The 25,395-nt window shown below is 35.8% G+C and overlaps 2 protein-coding genes across 6 annotated transcripts in view; both read left to right on the top strand.

The window, feature by feature from the left end:
- Window positions 1-2,036: 2,036 nt before the first annotated feature.
- On the top strand, window positions 2,037-10,044 carry LOC134748318 (synaptosomal-associated protein 25-like). Its single transcript, XM_063683080.1, has 7 exons — window positions 2,037-2,136; window positions 5,002-5,043; window positions 5,537-5,585; window positions 7,371-7,488; window positions 8,042-8,176; window positions 9,076-9,220; window positions 9,786-10,044. The coding sequence occupies exons 1-7, from the start codon at window positions 2,059-2,061 to the stop codon at window positions 9,849-9,851; spliced, it is 633 nt and encodes a 210-aa protein (XP_063539150.1). The 5' UTR covers window positions 2,037-2,058; the 3' UTR covers window positions 9,852-10,044.
- A 2,165-nt stretch (window positions 10,045-12,209) lies between these two features.
- Window positions 12,210-25,395, top strand: part of LOC134748317 (synaptosomal-associated protein 25-like) — a 46,185-nt gene continuing 32,999 nt past the window's right edge. For 2 of the 5 annotated variants that reach the window (XM_063683077.1, XM_063683076.1), the window contains exon 1: window positions 13,701-13,797. In XM_063683077.1, coding sequence (XP_063539147.1) covers window positions 13,778-13,797 — 20 coding nt within the window. In that variant the 5' untranslated portion in view covers window positions 13,701-13,777. Of the gene's footprint in view, window positions 12,614-13,700; window positions 13,798-25,395 lie in introns of those variants that run through there. The other 3 variants (XM_063683079.1, XM_063683078.1, XM_063683075.1) reach the window with 3 other exon arrangements.

Below are 25,395 nucleotides of genomic sequence, written 5' to 3'. Positions count from 1 at the left end.
CCGTAGATTTGCACGTCACGACGTCGCAACGTTACACGACGCCGCAACGTGCCACGGCACGTCGTCGTAACGTCTAATTGTGTGTAGGCCCTCAGACAGTTCCTCTTACAATATTATAGCGTCCGCGTAAGCTAAATTTGCACCGAATTGAACAGAACAAAGTTTCATTACAAACATCGTATTTTATAGAAAACATCTGGGACTTCTGGGAGACCGAGCTTTGCTCGGAAAACATATAAAAACTCAAAAATGCGCGTTTTCCCAGAGATAAAACCTAGCTAGACCGATTTTTCGCCCCCGAAAACCCCCATATAGCAAATTTCATCGAAATCGTTAGAGGCGTTCCTGAGATCACCGAAATATATATATATATATATATATATACAAGAATTGCTCGTTTAAAGGTATAAGATTTGACAGTAACGACGACACACAGTTTGTCATTTAAAATGTCGAGTTGTCTTGGTACCTACGATACTAATCGCGCTATTATCGTCCCGTTCTAACAAATGGCTCTGTGAGCTGTAGACCTCACGAACAGGTTGGAATACCTCTAATATTCGGCGATTCACCTATCTACTATCTATACGATACACCATACCTGGTACGAGGTAGGTACGTAACTTTTATTTATTTTTGCACTTTCGACGATTTTTAGAAGGCAGTAGGCAGTATAAACTGAAGATCAGTAAATTACTTAGTAGCAAAGAGGATATAATAGGATAGAGCGGTACTGTCATAGTAATTTTGTAACCACAGTAAATTCACTACCATCTATCGACACACTTTAAAACTAAAAATGAAGATTTATAAAAATACGATAACATGTATTAAAATATGGATAACTGATTTTTAGTAGGTAATAGATTTTTGGGACAAATTCAAGTAAAGTCAGTTTGTATTTAGAGTACGTTCTTAGTCAAATTAATGACGCAATCACGCCATCTATCAACGAGTAGAAATCTCGTTCATGATTATTAAAATACTAAAAATACTTACAAAAAACTTATTTATCGACATGACATTAAAAATATGGACTAGGTATTGTATTTTCTTTTAACAAATCTGCAACGCTAAAATATATACGACAAAAAAAAGAGCTATATAATACCTACTTCTTAGAAAAATTTCACTGTCCAGTCCAATACATCAAATATATGACCGCGCATGGTTTTCCAGGGCTCGTTTACACTGCGCATGCTCCGTTCAGTTTCATCCGTAGCAGGTAGCTAGTCGACTGTGCCGTACTGCGGTAAAACGGTCCTGTCACTAAGTTCATTGTTGTTCTGCGTATTAGTGCAACTATTCCTTTACTAAGGATATCTGTGATCTATTAAAGCAACTGACCCTTCGCCGTCTACCCCGAACCTACACTTAAAACAAAAGTAAGTCATAAAATAATAGTCATTTAAAAGCGTTGCGCAAATAGTCTCATTATAAGCAAACGTTCGCAGTTTCATAAAAACACTTAATGATCGATTTTTATACATTAATTTCTTCATAAGGATTCATAATCGGCATAGATAAAGAAAAAGTTAGTTTATGTTAGATCGATACATGCCCCACTTGAGTTTTCGTGCTAAGTCTACCTTGACCTTTTAGGCCCATGGAGCTCATTTACATACCCTACCTATAATAGCTAGTTCATATAGCTAGTACACAGTTCTTTGTAGTTCGTTTATAGCTACTCTAACACTATCAAATACGGAACTTTTAAATGGTAAACAGACAGCAAGTATCAATTTGCGTCATAAAAATCCCAATCAACACAAGAAAATTTAAAAACTTCATTCATTGAGCGTTTTTATAACTGGCATACAATAATTTTATTTCGCTACCCAACTGTTCCTATAGTCTGTGAAGCCATTTCCGTCAGTAGAAAAAAGCGGCAAATTTAAAAAATGTAGGCGCGAAGGGTAATCGTCCCGCAGAAAATTTTAATTTCGCGCCTTTTTCTACTGACAAACATGTTTGACCGGCTATACGTAAAAATATGTTTGGTTTTTTTGACAAGTGACACGCGTGCAAACGCGCCTTTACATTGTTTTATTTTTCAGAATGGCAGCCGTGGAAGGCGTAGGACAAGGCACCGAGCTCGAACAAATACAAGGCAAATCCAGAGATGTCGCTAACAAGGTCAGACGGTTACTGGAGGTCAATTCGAATTTACCTTTTGATAATCCAAATGGTGTTATTGAGTTAATATTCGCCTGTGAGTCTCGCTTGCGTCAGAAGATGCACGAAAAAATTATACAAGCGAAATGTACGCGCAAATAAAAAACAGGCCAAGTGCGAGTCGGATTTGCGCACGAAGGGCTCCCTACCATTACGCAAAAAACGGCAAAAAAATCACGTTTGCTGTACGGGAGCCCCACTTAAATATTTATTTTATTCTGTTTTTAGTATTTGCTGATATAGCGGCAACAGAAGTACATAATCTGTAAAAATTTCAACTGTCTAGCTACCACGGTTCATGAGATACAGCCTGGTGACAGACGGACAGACAGACGGACGGACAGCGGAGTCTTAGTAATAGGGTCCCGTTTTACCCTTTGGGTACGGAACCCTAAATATGACATTATTTATAGTCCGACAAGAAATTGTAGAAAATGAATGAGGGCGCCACTTCCTACGTAACTGTCACATCTTTGACGTAAAAGGAATTTTTTTAGTTCCATTTGGTTCCATTTTATTTCTATATCATTTTATATCTACTATTCATGTCGCACTATAGATATCAAAATGTACGTTCGGATTGGCCCCCTGAACGCATGTGCAGCGACCCGACCTTGCGGCACTGCGCATAACAAACAACGTAAACAAGTGTCATGTCCACTCAAAAATCATTAAAAGACAATTATCTTTCATGTGAAACCATGAAATTGATTTTTCACAGAAGCTTATGTATCTACGTTTTGCGATTTTCCAATGCTTGGGACTCTTGGGAGTTATTTGGAGTATTTGGATGCGTGCCAAGTTAGGAAAATTTAATGATACTTAGGTATAAATGTTTCCACGGCGATGGAAGGTATTTAGACAAGGTTTTGCTTCGATTTTCTACAAGTTACAGGTCGTTTCACGAAAGCTGGGACGAATGGAATGAACGGAACTTTAGGTATATTTTCATTCACTCATTCGTTCGATTCGTGCCAGCTCTTGTGAATTGACTTGTATATGTTTCTATATGGTTTCTATTTATTTGATTTAGATAGGTAATTGTTTAATTCACTATAGGTACCCGCATGTATGTATGTGCGTACATGTAGTAAGGACAATTACATGATATTAATTTTGTGACATATTGCCATACAAAAACTTTAAAAAAAAAAACTTTTTTTTTTAAGTATTATCACGCCAGCGACACCTCCAGATTTTTTAACAAAGTAGGCCTCTTTAATAAGCTATCAAATGAATATAATTACCGTATTTTATCTGTGGTATAACAAGGTGTTTTTTTTTAAATTGAATACATCACTATACATTTACTCGCATATCCGCTCGTTAAAACTAATCGTTTACAAACTCTTTAGATAATCGTGCACGTTCGTCATGAACACTGGCCACTGACAAAAATTTAAAAAAAATGTGAAAAAATTAAATTAAATGTATTTATAAAATTTTATTTTAAAATTTATTTTATTAAAAAAAACGTGAAAAAATATTTTTATTTAAAGTTTTTGTATGGCAATATATCACAAAATTAATATCATGTAATTGTCCTTACTACATGTACAATATACGTGACGCACGTCAAAATCGGCTAGCTAGAAAAAAAAAATTGAAGAAAGATCATATTTAGTTTTTTTATTTTTTATTTAACTATAAAGTTTGGGAAGCTGAAATTTGGCATACTCGATACTAATAGAAAGACAAATCAATAAAAAAATTACAAGTCAAAACTCGCTGGGGGCAGACTCACTTAGCTTATCCTGGCATGGCGTTTATGGAACTACTTTTTTTGTTTTTCCTGGACCAGTATCGATGCTTATTGTTATGATTTGTAAATCTAAGAGACTATCAATATGACTAGAATAGGTCATTGTTTTGTAGGTGCAGTCACCAACTTTATTGGTTCTATAATTAAAATGAAAAGCTGATTCAAGTGTTTGATATTTTTGTGCATAGTTCGTAACCGTAACTATATACCTATATACATGTTACTTGGTATATCAATTTATGTTTTTTAAATAAAGCTCACTTCTAATTTTATCGTGATCGCTGATCTGAAATCTCAAGCTGAAATCTGTTAGGTACCGTAAAACTACCCAACTAGGTTATAGTCCAATACTGCAACCAAACACCTATATAACTCCGTATAAGATGAATAAAGTCTAAGGAAGAAACGTGCCTCGGAAATCAAGAAAATGCGATTCTCGCACAGATGGCGCTATTGGTTGGTATTGGTGGCAATACCAACCTTTGGCCTATTCTCGTTTGGATGGCGTTGACGGTTTCGTTTGTTATCTAACAATTTTAACACATATAAGTGTAAGAACATGGGTCAAAATCACATTAAAATAATAAATACAAATAGAAAAATCATTTATCCATATTTATATAAGTATATACCTACATTTTTTGATATTTTTATTTTAGCTTTAATCGTGTATCGCTAGATGGTAGTAAATTTATTTACAAAATTTACTATGACAGTACCCCTTTATAATATACATTCTCTTTGCTGCAAGTATGGTGCATAACTTCAATAGGTACATCCGACACATTTCGTACCTTGTCACAGTGACAAAGTACAAAATGGGTAGGAAATTTAATTCCTTGGCTGTACCTACTTAATTAAATATCAATATTAATATTTCTTCCATTTATAAAAACTCTTTGCTCTAAAACTACAAATTTCAAACAATAGACACAGCTGAAAGACTGGACTAAAGTTGGGTGTTTTACGGTACCCAAAATGTTTACCCCTCTTGTTATTTTTACCCATTTTTTCACCACGATTTTAGCTTGTTGCTTATTTACTTACACGCTCTACTGTTTCAGTCGTTGGAAACCACCCGCCGCCTGTTGGCGCTCACCGAAGAGGTAACTCTACACACTTTTTCAACCGTCTACTTTGACTCTACATAATAAACAAACATCCCCTCAAGTATGCTCTACATTCTTCGCGAAATTGCGGTGTGAATTCAACGAGGAAAATTATATTTTGTTATTTTATACTGTGCTTAGTTTTCAAGTTGACTCTTTTTTACAAAATATGTATTATAAATAACGAAAAATATATGGGCATTAAACCAAAGTTGACAAGAGAAGCACATATGTCTCAGCCTTATTGACATACTAGATACGCAAATATATCTATTATAGACATTATATAGACATGAATGCATCCAAAAAGCACAAACTCTACTATCACCAACTTTAAAGTAATGTAGATTCCGATTTCAGTAAAATAAAAATCATTGTTCTCGTTAAATGAACCCCGGACTGTCACGGGAATGCAGAGCCATCCAACATGACATAAATACGTTACCACAATTACCAAAACCTAACACTTACCTTCTTTTAACGCTGCTAGAGCAAGGAAGCGGGCATAAAATGCCTCGTCGCTCTCGACGACCAGGGAGGTAAGAACCATTCTTTTATTTACCTTTGTAAAGTTAATGTTATTTATTTAATGATAAACTTAAATTAACCGCCTGTTAAAACGTCGTAGGGTTAGCTGACAAAGAGGCATGAGGAAGACTAAAAGGGTACCTACTGCATTCTGCATATAAATCCGTTAGTTTACGTCAATCCTTACAAAGATGTTGGCATCCTTGAGTTGAGTCGCTGATGCGTTTGCCAATTCTGTTTCGTGTAAATTTATAGGACAAATATATGTATATAATCACTGTTATGTTAAAACATAAAATTGAAAATTAAACAACACTACGAAAAGCATGCAATATACTAAATAAAACAACCGCCAAAAAATATTTCCAGACCAATTTTTGAGTTTTACGGATTTATATATTCCAAAATTCTAATACATGTTATACACCTTATAAACTGTGTGGTTATAACCGAAAACTTTATTAAACATATTTTATTTATTTATATTCACTCCACGGTAGCTTAACCTTACCAAAAATTTCAGCACGTAAATTATCGATTCCATTTTAAAAGCTAGTTTCAGTCAATGCACGTGATTAGTTTTGCTATCTAAACGGCTTTATTCACAGTTCCCATTTCATGATAATCAAACTTAGCACAAATCAGGTTTGGCAAGCGCATCGACCATATGCTCTTTATTTTTCCGATATATGTGTGTCCGTGTATGAATGGCTTACATCTTTGGACAATACCTGAGTTTCTTAGCTTACTATGCAACTGGCACTTAATTGGAGTACGTAGAACGTTGGCATGTATCACCCGCTGCCGCTCCTTGAACTAATGTGGCACACATAGGGCCGAATTAAACCAAATAGATTCCTCCAGTCTCGAAGGCCGAAGGTCCGCTACCGTTAGATAGTTAGGGCTGCAGGGCCCATGGGCAGCGCTGGACACAGCCTTTATTTATTTGATGGATAATCTAGCCCTAGTGACCCCGGATGTGGCGCAAGCTCTAATCAAACAAAAGCGACCATTGCGATAAACCTCTGTGACAGACGTACAGACAGACGCCGCGGTGATTCCATTAGTAATCCATTATAAATTATGTCAATTAACATCCGAGTTAACGCAAAAAATGGTGTCCCCTGTTTCCCATTTAACCTTGGGCATACAGACTCTGTAAATTATCTGGAGTTCAAAATCCAAAAGAACTTGCTCACTTCTTATCACTCACAGACCACGTTGTATATATTTTGACTTAACTTTAGCTCAGATTTTCGAACTTTAGATTGAACCCGGACCAAATTTGACCGCGACATGTGTGTCAGACGTAGCCTTCTTCTTCTCTTCTTGTCCCTAGCGCGATTTCCCAGCAGGTGCTAGGGCCGCTTCACTCAATCTTCGCATCTTCCAGAGGGCAAAGAACCAAGACAAGTCTAATAGAATAAGACAAGTGTAAAGTCTAATAAAACAGTCCCCAAAAAATGCCTTTATTGACTGTTGCGTCTTGGATTTCTGCACTTGACTGCACTACTGACTGAGCTAGTGCACTTTGTTTTGCTGCCCTGTGCATGCGATGTTACTGTCGATCGATGTGTCGTATCGTATATTTGTTACATAAATGTGTAGGTACTTGTGTAGATCCGGAATGAATGTGTAACCAACTTATTTGTCTGTGTCATTTATGTATCTCTGAATCGGAATTTTATGGCTTCTCTTCCTAAACTTGAATATTTGCCACCGGCAAATAAAAGTGGGTCTGGCTGTTTTTAAAGACAAATTTTTACTTATTGTAATTATTGTGTTTTGACTCACAGAACAACTGGATAACATCGAGAAGGGGATGAACACCGTGCATACCGACATGCACCAAGCTGAGAAGAGTCTCAAGGAGATGGAAAAGTGGTGCGGGCTCTGCACACTTCCCTGGAAAAAGTACGTAAGCATATCAAATCTCGTTTGATATTTTCAATATTGGGCTTAAATATGTTAATATTTTAATGTAACTTACTTAACATAACGTCACAATAACTTTCTCTCACCGACATTTCTACATGTTCACTTTGTACTTTTAGATACAGTGTTTCTATTTTTGTGTTTAGTAAATAATTTTTAAATTAAAGAACTAGGTGAAGCAGAAACAATAGAATATCCATGTATATATTTAGTTTATTGTAGGAATATATAATATCAATAATGTTAAGTTAATTTATTTATTTTCAATCCGACATAAACATTGAATATATAATGAACACTGAATGACAACTGTCAGAAGACGGCATTGTTGCCAGATGATTCTTGTCAAACGCTATCGAGGTTTAATTCGTCGAATTAAAAAATTGCTAGAGGTCCTTCCCAATCTAAGTTCCCAATAGTTGTATAATTATACACTGTTCTGTCAAAATATAAACATCTTTATTATTTTATCTTCCTAAAGAAAAATAAGTACCCGTTAAAAAACCGCAACAACATTTCAATCGTATTACAGAGGTCCTGCTAAAAAGAAAACGGACAACGACGTGTGGACCGGCAAGAACGAGAGCAAGGTGGTCAACAATCAACCACAGCGAGTGATGACCGATGAGCGAAACGGCTGTGGGCCTATGACCGGATACATTGGCAGGTTAGTTATCTTCATCTATCGTTGCTAGGATGATTAACTTCATCAGGTTGAGCGAGTCTGAGCCTTAGACTATTTGAGTGTCCCACTGCTGGGCAAAGGCCTCTCCCCTGGTTCTCCATAACTCCAGATTTAGCGCTTCTTCCGGCCAATGGTTAAGGAAAGCGTCAAAGTCGTCCCGCCATCTCCGTCTGAGCCTGCGCCGCCCACGTTAGGTTGCCCGCTGGTTATCCACGATAAATTGAAATTGGCACACACTTGAATGCTACTGTACGCTCGCCAACCTATAAATATTACTAGTTACTAGTGGCTCTGTGAGCTGTAGACCTCGCAAATCCCCATGGCTCAGCCATTTAAAAAAAAAAACAAAAACTGAATCAACCAAAAACAAAATTAATTATTGAACCTGCTCATAAAATTTTACGAGAATTGGTTGAGAAAACATTCGAACATACGAAAGCTTTTTGCCCATGCTGAAACGGAGACCTTTGTTCACTAGGTCAATGAACCAGGCGACATAGTTGTCTCCCCTAAAAAATCCTCAGGACAGCCAAAGCGAAAAGAGGCAGGAAGAGGGCAGCCAAATCTTGAAATGTCCTGAGGATTTTTTTTATTTTCCATTTAACTAAGGTTGAATGATTATATTATTACTTGTTGCCATTAGTCACTGGCCTTTTAGATAATAGCTGCTTCTTGGCACGTAGAAATTTGTTAAATATCAGTTGAAATCGTTTGAGCCAAAGGCTAACAAAGGTGATATTTATCATCTGGTGGTTTTCGAGACAGACTGGTGTGCTTTCAGTTAATATTAATTCTTAAGATATAGGACCATTTCCTAATTATTAGCGTTTTTCCTCTGCAAATATTTACTCCTCAATGAGGGTTATCAAACATTTTTCCAGGATAACAAATGACGCCCTGGAAGACGAGATGGAGGAGTGCATGGTGCAGGTGAACACCAACATCGGCAATTTGAGGAACATGGCTCTTGATATTGGCTCCGAACTCTCCAACCAGAATAACCAGATTGAGCGCATCCAGCGTAAGGTAAGGCATAAACTTTACAAACTTTTATTTATCTTGCAATATTTGTATTTATGTATGTACTCGTAAGTATTGTATGTTCGGATCAAATCTTAATAATAAATTAGACCCACTTCCCATTATTCGATTTAGCTGAAACTTCACATACATATGTAAGTTGGGTGACAATGCAATGCAATAATGGTACCATCGAGCTGATCTGATGATGGACACAGGAGGTGAACATAGGAACTTTGGTCTTTTTTATGATAAGTGAGCGTGTTTTGGATGATACCACCTTATGTAGGTACCTATGAAAGCAATAAATGACTTATTTTACTGATTACCTACTGATATCCTTGGCACATTCTGTAGACCAAATGGCATAACTAATGTTTTCGTGATATAGCAATCTAATAGTTTCATAGTCAACTGAAGTGACAGGTTATTATGGCGGTTCTTTATAATGAAAATGTATCTGGGAGCAGTGACCCTGCCAGGTCGAGCAAAAACAAACAATTCTCGAAGTCATCAATTTTATTTATAGAAATAAAAATCGATCATGACTAAAAATATGTTCTTTTCCCAGGCCGATTCGAACGTGGACACTCTGAAGGACGCCAACGAGCGAGCGCACAAACTGATGAAGAGTTAAACACTATATCTATCGACAATAATTTATTTATAGATAGGGTTGCATATTACCCTATGTGTAGAAAACTAGCTATAATCGGAGTGCTGTGATGCATTATAAGAGTCTGGATACATACAACGAAATTGATACATATTTTGTTACCATAAACAAATGAACTACCTATTGAAATACGGGGATGAACGATATAACAAGCAGAGTATAATTCTCATTATAGTTATATTATATATCATCATTAGCGCAAAATGTAAAATAACAATGGAGCTCCCATTGGATATGAACAAACAGAACTTTTCGTGGCAAAAACGAGTGATCGACAAAATTAAATATCGATATGCCTGTTATCGATGTTACTTTAACCCTAGGTACCTACCGAGAAATACAGTCCGCTATCCGCTTTGACATATTGGTAGGTACTTAGGTAGGTATAGGGTGAAGGGCTATGAAATATTGTTCAAATGCGTACGTTTATATAGTTGACGTGGCTTGCCGGTACTTACGTTTTGCAATTTTGCATCGGCTATCCTACTTGATATTTTTGAATGGTACCTACTTGGTGCCAGCGGCTCTAGTACAACTATGCTAACCGCAAGGAAGAGACACAGAACCGGAGACAAAATAACTAGAGTTTAAGCTTCTTCTTCCTTAGTAGTTGTCGTCTGCTAGCAGCTCTAAGAGCGTTTCGGATCCGATATCGGATGTCGGAAGGAAGTAAAATGTAAGATATGTTTTTCTCTGTATTTATTTATGCCATTAATATATAATTATTACTAAAAAACGATAAATAACGCAAAAAAGGCGAACTTAATGCCAATGGCACTCTCCTGCAGCTGTTTTTGTCATAGGCGCCTTCCGACATCCGATATTGGAAAGGCGCTTCCGATAAATTCAGCCATGTCGGAGCCCCCCGTCAGCTGTCGGACCGATAATATTTATTTGTGTGCGTATGTGTAGGCATAATGCTTGTTGTGGTGTGCGTGACCGCTATGGCGCCCGGGCGCCCCCGCGCGGCTTGACTACGCAGATGTGAAATGAAAAACGCTCTAACTTCCATTAAATGCGAGCTCATAATTACCTTACATTTAATAAATGCTTGTTACGAATGTAGAATGTCACATGACATGCACCACGCATTTACAAAATCATAGCAGAGAACCTCTTTTTGAAATGATTATGCTTATTGATTAACGCCGTTCTCAAAATGCGCTGTTCCAATTTTACAGTATGACTGATTTTGCTTCAGTTTGCTTCAGTTTAAAAATGAAAATTTGGAACTGATCTTCAAAAATAGTTTTTTTCTTTAGGTACTTGATTAATAATTGGCATAACGAACCATATTTGTTAAAAAACATTATTATTATAGTCGTATTCAGTGTGTGTATCTAGATTTTGAAAGCTCATTTTTATTGACTAAGAAAATATTTTAGGTGCCACCCCCTCAAGCTGGTAAAAATAAAAATAATTAGAAGAAATTAACATCCTTGCATGTGGGCGGTGTTACATAAAAAATAATAAAAATGGCTCTAATATCATGGCTGTGGAACGGGCGCAGGGCTCGCGGGTACCAATGCATGTGGTACCTGCACTCTATGTATTCCATGTTTATCTATATTCTTAATGAAATTTAATAATTTTTCAATATTTGCCTCAACCAGTTATCTATTTAAAACTTGTTCTTTAAAGTTTTCATAGTTTATAACAAATCTAATAGATTAGCATAGCTAGTTATATGTAGAAGCAATAATTAATATATATAGTTGGTCAAGCAAATCTTGACAGTAGAAAAAGGCGCGAAATTCAAATTTTCTATAGGACGATAATCCATCGCGCCTACATTTTTTTGCCGCCTTTCTATACAGTTATATAGGTCTTTGCTCTACTGACAAGATTTGCTTGACCAACTATAGATATACTGTTTGTGAGTTAATAAATAAAACTGTAATTTAATAATTGATGAATCGAATAAGTAGGTAGGCTATCATTATAATATATTATTAAACTAAAATAAGTATTTTTATTCATAACCCTTACAAATAAAGCACACATTGATTATTACTTTAGCGCCATCTAGCGTTGAGTAGCAAAACCGCGACGACAACCATAAACTGCAAATCAATTAGAAAAGTATACTGCTAGATGGCGCTGTAATTAAAAATTAAAACAGTAGCTTTTATTTGTAAATATATATTTTACAAGTCATTTGTTGACATTTTGAAGCAAATTATTGACAAAAACAGTATATAAACAGCAATAAACAGTGTCTTTAAGGATTTGAATTTTTTTATAAACAAAAATATTCTGGCAATATATTTTGTCATTTTGACAAGTAGATAAAGGCTTCAACTGTCAAATCATTTTGACAAGTGACACTTGGTGCACAAATTGCTAATATTTAGCAACAGGAACCGAGTTCCCAATCCTAAAACGAAAGAGCGTTAATTCTCACAAGATCTTCACAAACTTACCTTTGTTTATTACTTCAAGGTGCAGTTGATGCGTTTTTGCATTCACTTTTGATAATTCACGCGCATGACATTTATGACAAAGGTCAATGCGCAGTCGAAAAACATTGCGCATTTCGTTTCTTGACTAACCTTACAGAGTTGGGTTGAGTGTCGATCGACCACCAGCGAACGCTCGCAGCAGCCGCCAGCCCGTGCTAGAGGGCGAAAGCCTTTCCAATCCTTGTGCTGTTTTTGGTGCCAGTGGGTGTAAAGTGTCAACAACCCCTTTTTGTTGTGCCGTGCTAGAAAAAAAACCCACAAGTAAGTGAATTTATTTTGAGTATTATTTTTATTAAGCAGTATTTTGATGTAATAAATTGAGTTGCGAAGACGGTATTTTCATTCAAGATAAGAGATAACTGTTTTGATTAGTGGAATTTTAAGAAGATTCTAAACATTTTGCCTGAATGATGTCATTAGCAGGTTTAGTCTTTCACGTCGTGGCAATGATAGATCATCAATCTTGTTATATATGCTAAATCATCCATTAAGAATAGGCTTAGCAACAAGTCGAAAAATAAATAATATGTTACAGAAACTTAAGTTCACTTTGTTAAGTAATTAGGTACTTTTATAAAAGTGTTAGATTTTGTATGCTAAATTCATCTTCTTGCACCTGTTGTTATGAGTTGTAGTTAACAAACTAATATATTTTTTGTGGTGACTCACTTCCCGGCCACAGGATGCTATCAGTTCCTTTCATGTTTTTATCTCATTTGGAGGAAAACTAAATTCCTTTAACATATTTAACAGTTTGGTAAAATTCGATGATATTTAATACATGCAAAGTGAGCTTGGTCTGACTCAGAGTTATTTACATTGACCGGTCTGGCCAAGTGGGTAGTGACCCTGCCTATGAAGCCGATGGTCCTGGGTTCGAATCCCGGTAAGGGCACTTAGTTGTGTGATTAACACAGATATTTGTTCGTGAGTCATGGGTGTTTTCTATGTATATAAGTATTTTTATAATATTATGTATATTGTTGTCTGTGTACCCACAACACCAGCCTTCTTGAGATTACCGTGGAGCTTAGTCAATTTGTGTAAATAATGTCCTATAATATTTATTTAAATATATATTCAAAATATAAAAAAATGCTACAACCACCATAGTTGATACATGATACCTCAAATCAAGGAAGCCTGGATTTTGTTAAACCATAGACCAACTCCAAAACTGTATTTCAGTACAGTTTGATGTTCGAATTTAAACTGTTGTGAGACATACTAACATTAGGAGACCTAGGCTCTCCGAAACATATCGTGCGAGTGACTAAAACAAGTCAGTTTGATGTTATGTTTTTTATCTTATCTTCTCCTCTTATCAACTTGTTAGTGTTGTTTCAGCCGTGCAATATGTAATATGTGTTTCAATGAATGGAATAACTAAATCATTACTAACAGTTACAAGTTACCTTGATCAATATGAGGGAGCTTGAAAAATTGTAAGTAGTTCATTTATTTTGTGCTTTATGCCAATTGCTAATGGTAACCAATTCCTACTTACTTGATTTTAGGGTTCCATACTTCAAACTTCGTTTTTCTATTTGTGTGTGTGTGCTAACAAATAAATTATTTCTATTCTATTCTAAAAGGAAAAAATGGAACGCTTATAGGATCACTCTTGCATCTGTTTGTCTGTACGTCTGTCACAGGCTATTTTCTCCGAAACTACTGGACCAATTTAGTTGAAATTTGGTACACTTATCTAAGTTTGTGACCCAAAGACGGACATGTAACGTAAACAAATGAATTTTAGACATGGGGGCCACTTTAGGGGGTAAATGAGAAAATTTTAAATAAAGTTTTTCAAACTATATCGTGTTACATATCAAATAAAAGAGCTCATTGTGAAAATCTCAAATATATTTTTTTAAATAATTTTATGATAAACAGTTTAGAAGTTATTCAAAAAAATAGGCAAAAAATGACGAAACTACTGTCTAAAATTTTAAAAAAATACACAATATAGTTCTTTACATGTAGATGACAGGAAAACTTATTACAAATGTGTAGTCAAGCGTGAGTCGGACTTAATTACTTAGTCTCTGATCCGACCCCTACGGGTTTTTATAGGCATTTCACTCACGTTTCACATAAAAAATACACTGTTAAAAATTGTGTAATGTCGGAACCCTTGGAACGCGAGTCCGACTCGCACTTGGCCGGTTTTTTGTAATATAAATATTAGGGATTGATACATGTAATATCCCTGCAATTTAATATCGCTATAAGGTGCATTGGAGTAACATTTAAAAATGGGGTAATTTTGAAAATTGCTAATAACTAAGCTAGAAGCAATTTCTATTGTAGCAACAGTAAGCAAGATGCCATGATAAGTGTTGCAGTAAGTAGCACAAGTGTTGCTAAAGTATGAAGTGCTTCTGATTTAGTATTAGCCATTTTTAAAATTACCCCAATGCACCTTACTCTGTATAATGAATATCTTATGATTAACTGGTCTTTTTTGGCCACCTATTTATCCAGACCACCATCTTTCAAAAATAGAACCCTTGCAAGGTCAGAGGCAATGTGCGACATGGAGGACCATTTGTTACCATTAGATGTCAAAAATTGGTTACTTAAGACTGGATCTTCTAAATGAGTATGACCATGACCCTCAGTGCATTCAGTTCTCACCTAGTGATTTTATAAGGTTTTTCCATTTGTATGAAAATTTATTTTCGATAAAATTAATGTAATACTTACTAGTATTTAACCTGCTGGGGTTCTTGCGCGAGGCCCCTTGACCTATATTTAGATCACGGTTTACTCAGTATTTTGATCTAAACATGTAAAAAATATAAATAAATGTGATAGTTCATTTGCACTAGACTAACTTTACTGCATCAGCAGGAGCAGGACTCGTTGTACAATATCTATTATCTATTAAATTGTAGGAAGGTCGGCACTAGATGTACCGACGATCTAATCTGGTTAAAGTCGCGGGAAACTGTTGGTTGAGGGCAGCGAATGACCGTTCGTTGTGGAAATCCTTGGGGGAGGCCTTTGTCCAGCAGTGGACGTCTTTCGGCTGAGATGATGATGATTAAATTGTATCTATAACACTATCACATCATCCAATGTAGTCCATAAGGGAAAAGTTATCAAATAAGGACTAATGTCCATAAAAGCCGTAATTCGACCATAATTATTAAATGGTTATAAAAATTATACCGAGCATGAATAGGTACCTATCGTTAAACTTTATTCCCATATTGAGAATTTGCCCATAATCATTACGTTAATTAGAAGACATCTACACAGTGTCAGAAGATGGTATGATAAAGTTTAATAGTTGAAAAGTGAAAAGTCATATTTCATGAATTCGGATTTTATTTTTTCCCGGCTGAACCATTTGGAATTTTTCAACAAAACTTGGCACAATTGTACTATTACATGTAAGTAACTATAGGAAAAAACTTACTTAATCATGAAGGGCATTTTTTTTCTTTCCTTATCCTGCTACGGCCTTTAAAGATAAGATAAGAGGACCATAAGAGCTACCCCCATGTATGTTCAGCGAAAATTAATGATTTCTCCGAAACTATTCTAGTATCGTAATCGGCAGCTCTTAACTCTTCGCCAAAGACAGTAACGGATGCGCGCGGTTAGCCCAATATCAATCTTCTTGCATTCACACAAGGATAGGCGTGGTGTTCAAAGGGTTAAGTCTCCTATTATCATTGCCCTTCGTTTATTCTTTTTTTTTATTACAAAAAGGCAAGCATTTGACCGCAATCTCACCTGATAGTAAGTGCCGATGCTGTCTAGGATGGATCATGCTTACCTAAATGATGTCTATTCACTCTCGATTTAGTGAAATTTAGTGAAATTCCATACTGAACGCAACACCCTGTATTTTAATTTGCCTTTAATTTCCTAAAATGAGCCGGTTTTCTCCGGCTTTCCATTAGATATCATGCAGATATGTTTTACGTCATATCTCCACTTTCCACCAACTCGTACAGGGTGACAGTTCGAGTACGAATGTGATAAATGTTTCTCGTCCCACGCCCAAAGGGTGACATATTGCGCGCGAATAATATAAATCCATCTTCGGTCTCAAACTGAAATCTTCAGTAAAGTGTACAGCAATGCTTTTACTTGAAAAACTTTACATTGAGAGACTCGTGACAACTCTGTTGTGGTGAAGGAAATTAAGATCAGTAGGCTTCGCAACGCAGAAAGAAAGTTTATTTATTTATTTTAAACTTTATTAAAAACAAGTACAAATGGCGGACTTAATGCCTTAAGTCATTCTCTACCAGTCAACCATAGGGCATAGGGCAAAACAGAAATTCTCGAATGTGGGTGCAGTGTGAAAAATAATTCGGAAAACATAACAACTAATACTCGTACCTAAGCTATTTTGGACATTGACAACATTATTTATAATGTTACACAGATTATATTACTACATATAGACATATAAAATTCTTGCAAGCTTGTCCTAAACTATTTAAGTCTTGATTAAAATCAACAAATCTGTTATTCTACAGGAAGACTTAGCCATACATATACCTGAAAGCTTTCCAAAGATTTAACCATAAAAGCAATACGTAAATGGCCGGTATTGTATCTTAATAATAATATAAAGACGTCTCATCACTTGAGTCATCTAATAAAAGGTCAAAATACCAGACAAATCGAACAATGTCAGGGCCCGGGGTGTGTCGGATGGACCATTCGGCCGGATCCAATTACGTAACGTCAGATAGACGAGAGGTACTACAACACAACTGACTATCGGACGGATTCGGATATATGGTTCACGATTGTCCATTAATAGAACGAGGGTATATACTGTCTAATAGTCAGCCTGTAGGCTCGATTTATGGGTTGGTCAGCCAGTCGTGACAGTTACAGAGTGGGTTGTACACGTACAGTACCTACAATAAGTCAACTGCATTCGTGTTGTATATTTACTGAAATGTTTTATTAGTAGAGTAGCAGGTAAACCTAAAAAAGAGACCTACATAATTTTAAGTAAGGGTGCCGCCGGTCGGTGCCGGTCAGCTATCCGAATTACCAGTTTTTCCGAGACATTCTTTAAATTACGTCATTGTCAAAAGTATGCCAGTGATTACATGTTAAACTTAAAATGGTTAACTTATTTAGTCCGCTCTAGAACTAAAATGAAAATTTGGTCTAAACATTTTCCATTGAAGGTGATTTTGAATCTTGGTGCTTTAAATATAATTCGCATACTCCTTACTGATTAACTTGGATTGTTTAGGTACTCGTATTCTGTATACTGGTTAGTCAGTCTATCGCAATTATCGCAAAGCCTCTGGCGTTAGCCTTTACTGAGATCACCAAGAACAATGACTCATCTAACTATGGGAATACGCCGGTTGCTGGATCTTATTATCTGAAATTGGATCAAGATAACTATTAGTCTTGCCAATCTGAGTCGGGCCTAGGAATTTGGAGTGTTTTTATTATAGTTCTAGTACAGTAGATGCATGACAGTGAGCTTGTGACTATAGGTCGGTTTGCACACGAGGCCTTTAAGCACTTCATCGGGGTAGCAGTTGTTCCGACCTGGCCCGGGCTGATAAAAGTGATAAAAACTCAACTGGAGTATCATTCTATTAACTTACGTCGTTCAAAAGTAAATTTAACTCCACTGTATCTACTTAGTTACTGTTATTGTTAAATTTCGGTTATATTAACTATGTGAAATCGGCCCTTTCTATTCCTACTATCCATTACATTTGGTTTTTCGAGGTAATTCCGAAAATCGGCCATAATTCCATCACATTTAAGTCTATTTCGGAAATTACCCGTCATTCTGAAGTATTCGGAATCACGTAAATATGTCTTAGATACCTACACAAAATAAGCTCACACCTCGCAATGTGCTTTTCTTAGGGGTTCTAAAACCTATCAATTTATCTAGACCTAAATACTTAGCGTCAGATAAAGGTTTTTATTGCTCCATCACGCCTAGACTTTGATGAATGACATCACCAGGCTCTCGAGGTTGACTCATTTGATCTTGAGGGGGACGTTTTTTCTTGGTAAATATTGATGAAAAGCGTAATGGCTTTCAATCATTTATAATATGACGTGTATCGCAGCAGTTGACTAACAAGCAAAATTTTGAAAGCTATCCCGACTACGGGTTCTTTTTCTTCATGAAAACACCCTCCTCAAGTCGGTTAAAATTTAAATCTATACCACCTGCGTATTAAAAACAAATATACTGACAACCCATTTACCAAAATCGGCTCAGTAGCTTTGAAGCTACGATGGAACACACATGGTGCAATGAAAACGTGTATCTACTTACATGCTGAAGTTCAGAAATAAACAAAACAAATTAAACTTGAAAGCATTGTCATGTTACGAGGGTTAGAATAGACTGAGCAGTCAGATTTAAACAGATAAGTCTTATTGAAATTGGGTTTTGTGAAAAAAGTTAGCTACAGAAACTGAAATAAAAAATACGTACGTATATAAATTTTAAATTGGTTAGTTTTGGAAAAGTGTATCGTGGATTTTTTAATCAAACATTTCTCTGAAAAATCAACATTAAAGGATTTGCCACACTGGATGAGTTCTGCGGGCAGCGGTCAGGTAAAACTTCAACTTCAAAGGTTGCTGTCAATGTTGTTCATACATACGAGTAATGCGGATTTCACCTGACCGCTGACCGCAGAACGCATCCAGTGTGGCAAATCCTTTACAGTTAAACTTAAGCTACAATAAGCTTTTATTCAAGTTATGTTTTTTTATATTTATAATAAACATACATAAGTACCTTTAAAATAAACTATGCAAATAAATTAAAATTCAAGTTACGTAGTTATCGTATAACAAAAATAAGAAACACGGTTAAAAAGTTAGCGCTCCGGCTTTGATCTGCCTCAACATAACAGGATATCAGTACCGTAAAAAAAGAAAAGCGATCAATAAAAAAGTATCAGTGACGTTGTTGGCGTGTTGCTCCGAAGAATGGAAATATACGTCCAAACATTATGGATTGCCCTTGTCAATGACGAACGCAAAAAATACTATTGCGGCGTCAATGTTGCTATTACGAGCTACGAACAATACGAACTTTATTTTGTTCACCCACAAGGCGGGAGGTGTAACCCGGCTTGATAAAATTCGTAATGAATTTATCCGAGGGAGCTTTAAAGTCGCGCCAATTGCCGAGAACATCAATTACGTAATAAATCTGACATCAATGAAATTAACTTGTCAGTTTCTTTTAAGCGAGGTTTAGACTAGCAAGAAATTGCATGCAATTTACGTTACATTGCTGACTACTAAGGTAAACTGCATTCAAAATGTTTATCAGATACCGCAATGTAATGAGAATTGCATGCAAGTTCTTGCTAGTCTAAACCTTGCCTTACAACCTCGTTATGAAAATGTAACAGCCGATGTCGGAAATTTTCTATTGGTCACTTGACCCTTATTATACTTGATGCTTATTGGTTGGAAGTTGGAAGGAATGGAAGGCATCATCGACTTGCAATTTGGAAGAATTGTGTCACTTTTGCCAAAAAGCCGAGGATATGATGACATCACCCAAATACATGAATCGCTTATTTGAGCCTAAACCCCGCAGATTATAATCGGTTCCAACTGTCAAGAACTCAAAAAAAGTCTGTAAGTCTGTGGTTTATGCTTATTGTGGGGTTAACGGGTTAAACCAGTACAATTTGACACTCGGGTAACGGTTTAACCGCTTAACCTCGGGTTAATGGGATGGTGCAAGCGAGCCTAAGGATTCAGTCAGGATATCTAATGAAGTTATGACATGTTTTTTAAACCCTTGCAGTGCCATCTGCATCAGGTTTTGACATTAATCTTCATTTTAATACACTTAATCCCAAAAGTTACTTACCTACTAATTAAAATGAAAATACAAACTCCCATTAAAAATATGAATGGGAAATTCTGAACATGAACAGTGAATAAAGCCCGGTTCACATTTGTCTGTCGTGTCGTGTTCTGTTGTGTCATGACGCATATCGGTTTCATACATTTAATATGATTGCGTGCATAACACAACAAGACACGTCAGACAAATGTGAACCGGGCTTAAATTTTCATGCTTGGCTTGTGAAAGTGTGCAATTGTGCATAACAAATTAGCACAGTCACAAACTGAATACTCTTCTCATAAGTGACCATCGGTGGACTTTTATGTATTGACAATAAGGTTTACAAATTGTCACTTAACCGTGTGGACGATGGTGCTAAGTAGTTCTAAGTTACGGTACAACCTCTGCGTAAGAACTATTATATAATCTGTGCCTCTGCTCACCACTTATAAAATCAAAAATAGTTTATTGTCAGGTAACAAAGGCCCGTATATACGTTACATATATACAGTAATTATAATATGTAACGGATTATAAAATAGAAATTGTGTCTAAAAATAACTGCTGTCTACGTTTCTCTATTAATCTTTTGGTGCTTTATTTCATGCACGGTGTAAAATAATTTATTTTAAATACAGTCAAATACCCTTTTCTTTGGTGCGATAGATCTACTTACCTAAATATATGTTACGTTTTCAGACAGAACTCACAAAAGGTACCACATTTTCGGTTGTGAATAAAGTTCGTTTCTTATATTTAGATGTTCAATTTTAGATTGGGTTAACCGTAACCGTTTCTATAGCCCTCGGTAATTTTTAAAATTAATTTTAAGAGCCAATAACCGCTTTGTGGAGTCACCTGTCGTACCGCCTAACAGAACTCAAATTGTTTTTCCAACCCAATCTTATTAAAAACTCTCTGAAAAGTGATTTCCGCAAAGGTTTCATTTTCGGTCCCTACGTTTTGTTAACAACTTCCGTGAGAGAGAATAAAAATTATATTTTATGAAAAAATGAGGAATAGAAGGCATTTAAATAACTTTTGACGTACATCCCTAATCCCTACTCAAATTTCACAAGATTCGGACGAAATTTAGTGTATCAAGGAAGTTAATTTTGACTATACTTTAATTATCTGGTAAAAAAAAATATGTTTTTGGTGACACATTAAAGTATAGTCAAAATTAACTTCCTTGATACACTAAATTTCGTCCGAATCTTGCGAAATTTGAGTAGGGATTAGGGATGTACGTCAAAAAATATTTAAATGCCTTCTATTCCTCATTTTTTCATAAAATATAATTTTTTCATAAAATATGTTTTTGGGAGGCTTCGGGCATCCCAGAAATTGGCACTAGTAATTCTTCTAGCATGGGATTTACGGCCTGAAAACATGTTACAGATCAGGGTCTAATATGTAGCATGATTCGTGACCTTTACGTTTTAAGTATAAGCTTTGTTAACCAATCGATTTTCTGTACAAGTACTATTGTAGTTAGTGACTACTAAAGTCAAATATAAAAATAAATACGCAGACGCCACAAAAAAATACTTAACGAGATGATCCCGCTGAATGGATTCTCTTGTAATCCATTCAAGAGCTTTGTCATTTTAAATCGCCGCTGCGCCTAAACAATATCCCCTTTGGGAACCAAATATTTACCTGCATCAGTAAAAATATGTTATCTTATCTGCCTCTGTATCGCTCGAATATGCAAAGAGCTTTCGATTTTAGATGGTCGCGGTAGGCCTTCTCTGTTCCACAGACTCCGCGTTATAAAACGTTACGAAGAGCGGAAGCTCGCTATTTACATACACATTAAGTACTTACAATATTATTTGTGTACACAGTCGGCATCAATAGTAGCGGATGAAACAACGCGCCAAAAGTATCTGCCACACTGGAATACTTTTCCAAATAGGGATATATATATCTCTACAGTTCGCATTTAAAAGTATTAATTTAGTAAGTACTCGTGTAACACGTAATTGTGAGCTTTACGATGCTACTCTGGTTCTTTTGACACCTACGATCGGTAAGGTACACCCTCGGCAACCCTGTAAGTGTAGCTCAACCTTTTCAACGTGTAAGCGCTTAATTAATCTTATAGCTCTCAGGACCGCACTTCACTTCAAGCAGATTTTAAGTAAAGGGATAACGAGAGGGAACTCTTAGACTCAGACGTGGACCAATTATTTGTATGTACACAAATCAAAATATTTAATAAATAATTTGATTTGTTCCCAAAAGTTGTTTATTTATTATAATTATCTAGCAATTTTACTATAAATTTATATTAATCTTTAAATTACTCTTTTAAATTCATTTAAGGCAGAGATGTATAATATGCCTAAAATCCGCAAAAATACTTTCGTTCTAATAAAAGAAAAATATTATAACAGCAAATTTATAGGTTACGAAACTTTTCTAAACCACATTGCCAACTGCCAACGTTAACATTATGATTTCTTAGAACATGTCTAAAACAAACCTACCATTAGACTAAGATAGCCACGTAAGCTGCAAGCTCGTTTGCTCCTAATGACCCGTTTCAAGTGTTTACATATATGTATGTATGTGCATGTGTTGCGCATACAAATGATGACACAGTTAATCATTGATATTTTATACTTTATTGCAGTTAGCATAAGGTATGCAAACGATCATTAATTCGATTTGCATTTAATTACATATAAATGCGATGGTGGTGTTTACCGCGCGTATTTGTGCTATCTATGTAGATTTAAGACCTCGCAAATGGACGAGGAGTTATTAAAATTTTCAATTTAGATAAGTGCACACTTAAATTATTTATAATGTGACAATTGCGCTTGCATTGTAATGTTGCTAGTGGTCCACAGTTTACGGTCGTTACAAAACTTAAAGTTCCACATGTCTGGCTTTACAGTACCTAGAAGTAAATATGGAAATTGTGAACATAAAATTATGGGTTGGTTGGTAGGTTAAATTTATATTTTGGTGCTATGACCAGGATATTTGTCAGTCAGTGCTAGCTTTTCTGGGTACATATATATAAAATATCACATTACCATATTTAAAATTAGGATTTAAAGTATTTTTTCTTACAAAGAACAAACTTTTTCGCAAGTAAAGCGATAATTTTTATACCATTTTCTGTGACAGCATATAAAACTCATGTATAATTTTACATCTGCTTAAGTTAGACCCTCTTTACTTTATGGCCTCCATGTTTTTCAAAAAAGCCTTTTATTTCTATAGCCTCCTCAGAAAAAGTCATATCTAATAAGGTCGTTAAGTTCAAAACGTAAAATCATTAAAATCCATTAGTAAGAGTTTTTATATTTAAAGTTATTTACATACTCGACGATCATAATATAAATACGTATGGATTAGTTTGAAATAATTTATATTGAATTTTATTATGAAATAAATAAATCGTTATCTGAAATAATGCTAGGCACAAGTTTTTCATGGACGAGTTGCAGTTCCCACGCCATATGTTACAGGCAGCATCCCATAGACTTAATTGTAAAGCATCTGAAACTAAACAAGTTAAAGTTTCAAGCGCGGGCGGGGCCGTGGTGGGGCCCTGCGCGCGCCTATCGATCCCCAGCCCGACCCGTCAGGGGCAAATCCCGACATCAGATAGCTTAGCGATGTTTCCCCACCAAAAACCTAACGACTCTCTTCGTTAACTTGTTGGCCTACGATCTAAAGCCCGATTATAATGTAACATGATTTATTACACTTACAGAAAATAGACATGACTTATCATTTAGGAGCGTAACAAAAAGTTACAAGATTTATGAACTTGCGTTTCATTCAGGGTTTCCATTCATCATGTGTTAGGCGTTGAGCTTATGGCACGCCGTTAACGCCAATAAATTATTGTGTAACAAAGTTGAGTTGTTTTTCTTTCAAATCGTTTTAACCCTCCAATCGTGAAATGTTATGAAAGAAAACCGCAAAAGTTCGGAAGTTCAAAGTAATTCGAAAATTTTGTTTAAAGATAACAAGATTCAATCTCTTAAACCTTGCGGTTAAAAGCAAAATCATTAAACAACTGAAAAGTTTTAGATTCGAGAACTCATTTCAATATCTAAAAGTTCCTAAATTCCTTTAAATTCCTAACACGGTAAAATACAAACTTAGAGAAAAGTTCGCCATCGTACATTGCATGGTAATTTATTTTTGTTTTTATTTCTACACGTCTTATGTACAATAAAGTACATAAATTTACACACCACAGCTTTGACAAAAATACACTACGCTACATTCATTAAATATAATGAAGAAAGGGAATATTAGCTGTCTATCCAAAAACTACTCAGAAGGCAGAAATGTTGTATTTTACTATTATTTTTAGTAACTACAGAAACACGATCTCTATTATTTGCTGTTATATAAGAGAACCTGCCCATCACAGCAAACGCAGCAAACTCAAACAAACCTAGAAATCTACAGTTGAAACCTTTCTCAAACACTTAAGCGTCCACAAAATGGCACTGCACTGGAGGTGAACAATAGCGGCTGCACACACTGGCGGACTAACTTTTGCAAAAAGGAAAACAAATTGGCAACTTATAAAACTAAAAAGAAAAGAAAGTAAATTGCAACTCTAGATGTAGTAAGTGCTGGTATAGTGGCCTTCTTTGAAGTTTGGCGAAGTAAAATCATCTCGGGAGTCGGGAGTCTCCAAACTTTTTAACCACCAAAAGTAAGGGTCCGGATCGGGCCCGCGGGTCGTAATTTAGAGTTTCCTGATTGCTACGTTATTATTTATTTACAGGATGGCCCAAAAATACGTTGCCAAAACATTTTTAGCAATATTTTTCTTAGTTACTCATCTTTTACAAAACGTCATTAGAAATTAAAACTAAAATCATTTAACTTAAACAAAACGTGTTACTTTCTAAATATTCTCTTAAGTTTTGATACACAAATGCAATGTTAACATTATCAACAATATGCCGCAGTATTAGCCACCTGTACTTTAAAAAGTAGGTATCATGTCTTTATGGAGCTAATATATTCTCCTATAAATAAAGGCAAAGGCTAACCACAGTAAAAAAAGCTGGGGACCTGTAGAGCCTCTCTTGAAGCCTTTATCAAATACTTGAAATACTTGAGCCCCAGACGCCAGAAGATATATGGCACTCCACTCAATGGCCGCCGGCTAGACTTATTTTGGAATCTTGGCATTTCTTAAGAATTTAAA

The sequence above is a fragment of the Cydia strobilella genome, chromosome 16, assembly GCF_947568885.1.
Source record: "Cydia strobilella chromosome 16, ilCydStro3.1, whole genome shotgun sequence".
Taxonomy (NCBI): Eukaryota; Metazoa; Arthropoda; class Insecta; order Lepidoptera; family Tortricidae; genus Cydia; species Cydia strobilella.
Note: the sequence above shows the minus strand (reverse complement) of the source record. Positions and strands in the feature narration are given on the sequence as shown.

What these genes read in the sequence shown, in the direction of transcription:
- LOC134748318 (XM_063683080.1), top strand. Translation starts at nt 2,059, where the DNA reads ATGGCAGCCGTGGAAGGCGTAGGACAAGGCACCGAGCTCGAACAAATA. An exon ending in CGCTCTCGACGACCAGGGAG is followed by an intron (nt 5,586 to 7,370) that starts GTAAGAACCATT and finishes TTTGACTCACAG; the next exon opens with AACAACTGGATAACATCGAG. An exon ending in TGCACACTTCCCTGGAAAAA is followed by an intron (nt 7,489 to 8,041) that starts GTACGTAAGCAT and finishes ATCGTATTACAG; the next exon opens with AGGTCCTGCTAAAAAGAAAA.